This window comes from Phaseolus vulgaris, chromosome 3 (assembly GCF_000499845.2).
Source record: "Phaseolus vulgaris cultivar G19833 chromosome 3, P. vulgaris v2.0, whole genome shotgun sequence".
NCBI lineage: Eukaryota > Viridiplantae > Streptophyta > Magnoliopsida > Fabales > Fabaceae > Phaseolus > Phaseolus vulgaris.
The window spans coordinates 1,488,932-1,494,457 of record NC_023757.2 but is presented as its reverse complement, the minus strand read 5'-3'; the positions used below and the strand labels follow the sequence as shown (position 1 = coordinate 1,494,457).

At 32.0% G+C, this 5,526-nt stretch overlaps 1 protein-coding gene across 3 annotated transcripts; it reads left to right on the top strand.

Annotated features, from left to right (window-relative positions):
- The first annotated feature begins 265 nt into the window (after positions 1–265).
- Positions 266–3,765, top strand: LOC137806135 (zinc finger protein 4-like). 3 transcript variants are annotated; one of them, XM_068606099.1, is made up of 2 exons: positions 266–724; positions 2,667–3,765. In XM_068606099.1, the coding sequence occupies exon 2, from the start codon at positions 2,745–2,747 to the stop codon at positions 3,423–3,425; it is 681 nt and encodes a 226-aa protein (XP_068462200.1). In that variant the 5' UTR covers positions 266–724; positions 2,667–2,744; the 3' UTR covers positions 3,426–3,765. The 3 variants fall into 3 exon arrangements, with proteins under 3 accessions (XP_068462200.1, XP_068462202.1, XP_068462201.1); XM_068606101.1 differs by lacking the exon at positions 266–724 and adding an exon at positions 784–911; XM_068606100.1 differs by lacking the exon at positions 266–724 and adding an exon at positions 1,674–1,865.
- Positions 3,766–5,526: the final 1,761 nt, after the last annotated feature.

Below are 5,526 nucleotides of genomic sequence, written 5' to 3'. Positions count from 1 at the left end.
GAATGAGAAAGGGTAGAAGGAGTTATGGGGGTCCATGTAACATATATCTGAGTAGGACAAAGGGAGGTAGGTTAATGATAGCATGGAGAAAGATGTTGAACAATATAAAAAAACAGAGAATTTATTACTATATTATGTGGCCTAAAGGAATTGAAATGGTGTGTTGTTACTGCTATTATTATTGAATATAATGGACCGTTCCTTTTTTCTTAGTGGAAGCCGAAGAAGCACACTATATTATGATATGATATGGCCATGTCTTGTTGTGTTGGTTGGTTGTGTGGGGTATCTCACAAAGCACCCAAATTAATTTCTTTGTCTTTCTGCTTGTCCATATTTTTGTACTCACACACCCTCACTGATTCTCAATTAAGAGCTAAAAGCACAGAAAAATGGACCTTTCTATAGAAACTTCAAAATTGGACAAAAGAAGTGGTTCTAGTGTTTATGCATGCTATCTGATTTCTCTGACTTCCCTTCATCATTCTCATTTCTCTATCCTCAGCTTTTTCCACTATTTTCACCCTCTCTCTCTCTGTAATCTTATCTCCTTTAGTTTTTTCTCTCATCGCCACTTCATAGTGGTGAATTTTTAAAAAAGTATTACCAACAATAGTATAATATTAATACCTGTGCCCCCCCTCATGAAGTTCTTCATATTCTTCAAAGTCCAAAGTAGCTCTCACTACAGATTCTCTCCCTTTTTTTTATAGTACAGTACTATGTAAGTGCCTCTTTCCACTCATCTTTTCACCTAAAGACTTGCATTTTCTTTAACCCTTTCTTCTATTTCTTACATGCATTTTCAAGCCTTGTCCTGCTTTAATCATTGTTTTCTCACTTTTTCTGGGGTCTGGTTTTGATTCTCTTGCGTTGAGGAGTTTAATGAAGGCTCTCTCAACCTTGTGCAAGTAAAAACTTTTGGCTTTTGATTTGAGGAGTTTGTGTTTGCCTCTGTTCTTTTTCTTAAAAAAAAAAAAATAGTGAGAAGATGCATTTTGCCTGCTATTTTTTAGTGTAAAAATTGGATCTAAAGGGGAAATTTTTATGGGGGTTCTCTGATTTTATGTTAGTGGCTCCCCTTTCCTTTTATTTCCTTTATTAATTTCAGTTTCTCTTAAAGTTTATTTCATAAACTTGGTGGGTTGGGGTGGGGGTATTTTTATCTTCTTTCCTTAGAGGTTGTGCAATTTTTCAATTTTCTGTATCAGAAAGTATGTCAAAAGAACTGATGAGTAATGCAGAAAGCTGTTGGTTGGCATCTTCAGATAGCTTGGTTTGAAATGCCTTTTGTTTTCAGTTCTAATATTTCTTAAATGTGGCATTGTTTTTTCCATTTCATATTTTTTTTACCCTTCATTTCAAAAAGTGTGTAACGTATACTTTATGGCTGTAATAATGCCTAAGAGTGGTGGGTGTATTTCAGATGAATCCAATAGTGTGTTTTAAAAGTTGATGGATGAAAATCAATCATGGCACATAAGGGTACTGAAAAAATGATGAAAAATCTTGCTAATGTCAAGATTTGCCATCAATCACTCAATGAATTCATTTATGTTAGCTTTTATTTGAAGTATACACGTATGTTTCAGCCATATACTCTATGGGATGAACACTGTTAATTTCTCTTCAGTGATTGAAACATAAGTGCTGCTTATAGTCTTTTTTAAGGAAAAAATATGTTTGAAATGCATTTTGACAAAGGAACACTGTTTGAAAAATATTGGAAGCTCATGAAGTATGTGTGTGAGACCCTCTGCATCTATGATAAGAGCACTGTTTTAACATGCTGAGAGCTGGTCTAGCAAACAAGGCATCAAACCTTTGTCACAGAAGATTTGAGTCAGCTACAAGAGAAAGAAAAAGTTTTTATATTTGCTTTTTTATGTTCTCCACTTCTTTTCACTAATATCCCTTCTGATTACTTACTCATGCAATTCTATGCATTCTCTTTTTTTTATATATATTTTATTATTCTTTTATCTCTACTTTGTGACTATGTTTATACCCTGCATGGCTCAAACTGGAAAATTTGTTTTGGTTATAGCTTTGGTGTTTGCATTGCATGAACTGTTATTTAAATAAAAGTTAAAAATATAATAGAATCCAGACATTAATTTAACAGCTTTTGAGATTCAGGTATTGCTTGAGCAAAGGTAGGGGAAGTGTTTTTTGTTGTCACTTTCTGTTCTGATGTTTTTCTCCCTTTGCAGTGTTTCACTTCTCAGTCTAAAGAAAAAGAAAACTGAGGCAGTTTATACATGACATAGTCTGCATTATTTATAAATTTTCTTGAGCTGGATATTTGCTTTCTTAGAGAGATTCATGAAATGAGCCAGCATGCAGATGAAATTTACTTGGCAGTTGTTACTTGTTCTTAAGATTTTACCTATGATTACACTTTCATTTGTCAAGCTCTTACATATTTTGCTTTTTCATTATTATCTTATAGAAGGAGCTTCCCACAAAGTCTTTATGCTTTTCTGCAAAGTTTATTTCTGATTTACTTTCCAAAACAGGTTGCATGTTTGCTTATATGTGAAAGAATTGCTCAGCCATGCTTCATTTGCATGTTGGATTGACCACTTGATATTAACACCAGAATTTTGTATGTTCTTGGCTTTTACTGTCATAATAACAAATAATGTGCTTCATCATCAATGCAGATGATGCTTAAATAGTAAGCTGACTGAAGCGAAAATTTGTTCAATTCACTCCAAAATTTCTTACTTGAAAAGAAGATCATGATGAAACCAAACTTGAACCTGGAACCTGAAGATGATTCAAAAATGTACAGCCAAGAAGGATCGGATGAATCACATGATTTTACTATGGACAACACAAGTTCCTCCTGTCTGACAAAGGCTGATCCTGATTCAGGTTCTCTGTCCCTGGACTTGACCCTCAACTTCAATCTCAGTGATGAAGAGTTGAAAGGTGCAACAAGTCACACTAACTCTGAATCAGGAGGTGAAACTCATGCCTCAGCAATAGCAGTTCCCAGAGTTTTCTCTTGTAACTATTGCAGGAGGAAATTCTTCAGCTCACAGGCATTAGGGGGCCATCAGAATGCTCACAAGAGGGAGAGGACATTGGCAAAACGTGCAATGAGAATGGGGATGCTCACTGAAAGGTACACAAGCTTAGCATCTCTGCCTCTCCATGGTTCTGCTTTTCGGTCTCTTGGCCTTGAAGCTCATGCTGCAATGCACCAAGCACATTTGCATACACTGAGAGCTCCTGATATGATGGCTGCAGCAAAATTCAGGAAAGACTATCTTCGGACACCAATCTTTGTTGAAGATGATGATGCTGGTGTGTTTTGGCCTGGCAGTTTCAGACAGATAGATGGAAGTACTAGGTTTGTAGCAGCTGCTCCTCCAGCACAAACATCTGCATCTCCTGATCTCACTCTGAGGCTTTGAGATTTTTCATCCTGATTGAATTCAAACACTTCTGCACAAGCCTCCTCATCATGTTCTCACTGTAAAGCTTTTGAAGCTTTTTCATCTTTAGTTTCATTCTCTTCTTCAGACTTGAGAATTGATGGTCATTGCACTGTACAGTGAGACTTGTATTTCCAATGGCTTATTTAGCTTATTTGAGTTTTCATTATTGAGTTTTTTTCCCTTTGCACTATTGATGATGATGATGTTGTAGTGTAGCTACTGCACCATGCTCCATCGTTTGAAATTTCAGTTTGTGTTTGTACTTCTGTTGAGAATTTAGTTTTGGAAAAACTTGTGTTTTAGAGCTTTTGCTTCATCCATGGCTTTGTAGTTACCATATTTGATTTCAATGCTTTTGGTAGAGGTTTAGTGCAACTCTTACATCTGATTCACTCAAAAACTATATCAAAGCTAACAAACTTTTCCAAGCCTTGGTGTTTGAGATACTATATAGAAAATATTATTTTGATAACTATAAATTAAAAGGTAAAATGTGATTTTATCAATACAATTTTAAAATTGTTTCATTTAAAAAAATATATTTTTTAGTTGTAATCTAATTGTCAACATATTAACCTTTTTTATATATTTGATTTTTTTGAGTATTGAGTTGTATAATTGAGGTTTTTTATAAAGTTCATGTCTATACAAGTTAGTCTTTAAGAATATTTTATCATGCAAAATTGTCAAACTAATTGTAAATTATATTATCTTGAAGTTAATCTTTAAGAATGTTTTATCATACAAAATTGTCAAACTAATTGTAAACTATATTATCCTTTAAGAATTTAATTTGCATAGGGTGAAGCCTTTCAAAGAATAAAATAAAAAATATATATAACTTTAAAGACATAATTTATAGAATCATGCCTCACAATTTGCCACATTTGTACCTACACATGACAACTAAAATTCATTTTAAAAATGTGTAGACAAAAAAAATATTTTAAAAACAAATGCAGTCAACACTGATATTCATTTTAAAAAAATAGTTCAAAAGACCATTTCTCATAACAGATCACATCGTTTTTTTTTCAAAATAATCATTGCCTGGTTGCTTTTGATTTTGAAAAAAAAATACATGAAAACATTATTTTATTGTAGAAAATGCATTTGGTCAAAATTAAAAATGTCAAAACCATCAAGTTGTCATATGTAACACACTATTTTTTTTATTTTTTATTTTTTATGCATGATAGAAGCTTGGCTCTTGACCAAGAAAACAATGGAGTAGGCACTTGAAATTTTTGTCAAGAGAAAATATTTCATGGACTCCTAGATCACATCTTCATAGAAAAAAAAGTACAAGGTGTATGTTAAGGATAATTCTTTTAGAAAAAAAAGTGTATTTATGTTAAATGTTTTTAAAAAAAATGAATTTTAGTGTTTGATTAATTAAGTTTTAAGTACATAATAAATAAATTTAGGTATTTTTAATTAAGTTTTTAGTAAAAATAAATAAAAAATCAATATTTAATATTTTGTTTTTTTTTTCTTTAAGTATATTTGGGTTTGATTTGATCATCAATGGATTTAAGTATATTTGAGTTTGATTTTATTGGATGATATGATCATTATTTTCTTATCTCTAACTTATTGATTAACTTATATGTTCTTTATGTATTTTCTTGTAATTTGTCGATCAACTCGCTGACTCATCTTTTTCTCCAATTTCTTCTAATTTATCGATCAATTCACTATTAAAAAAAGAGAAAAAACAAATTGATATGAATCGAAAAATATTTAAAAGAAAAAAAAACAAATTAATCAGTGAATTAGAGAAAAAAAATCAAAATATCAGACATATTGATTGATATGATACTTTAAAAAAAATATCTTAAACTTTTAAACTTTTTTGAGACATAGACAAAATTGTGTTGAGAAACATGAGTGTTTGCCTACATGGAGATTGTGTAGACATAAAATGTTGGATTAGCATTTCCGTTATTTGTGCATTTAGATTGGTACAAAAGGAGCACCACCAAACTCAATGCCACCATCGCATGTTATGTTGTTCACATCCAAAATAGTGGTATAGATATTTGGTTCATGCTTATCTTCTCTTACCAAATACACT

Bases quoted from the DNA above. Each gene is read 5' to 3' on its own strand.
- LOC137806135 (XM_068606099.1), top strand. From the start codon at position 2,745: ATGATGAAACCAAACTTGAACCTGGAACCTGAAGATGATTCAAAAATG.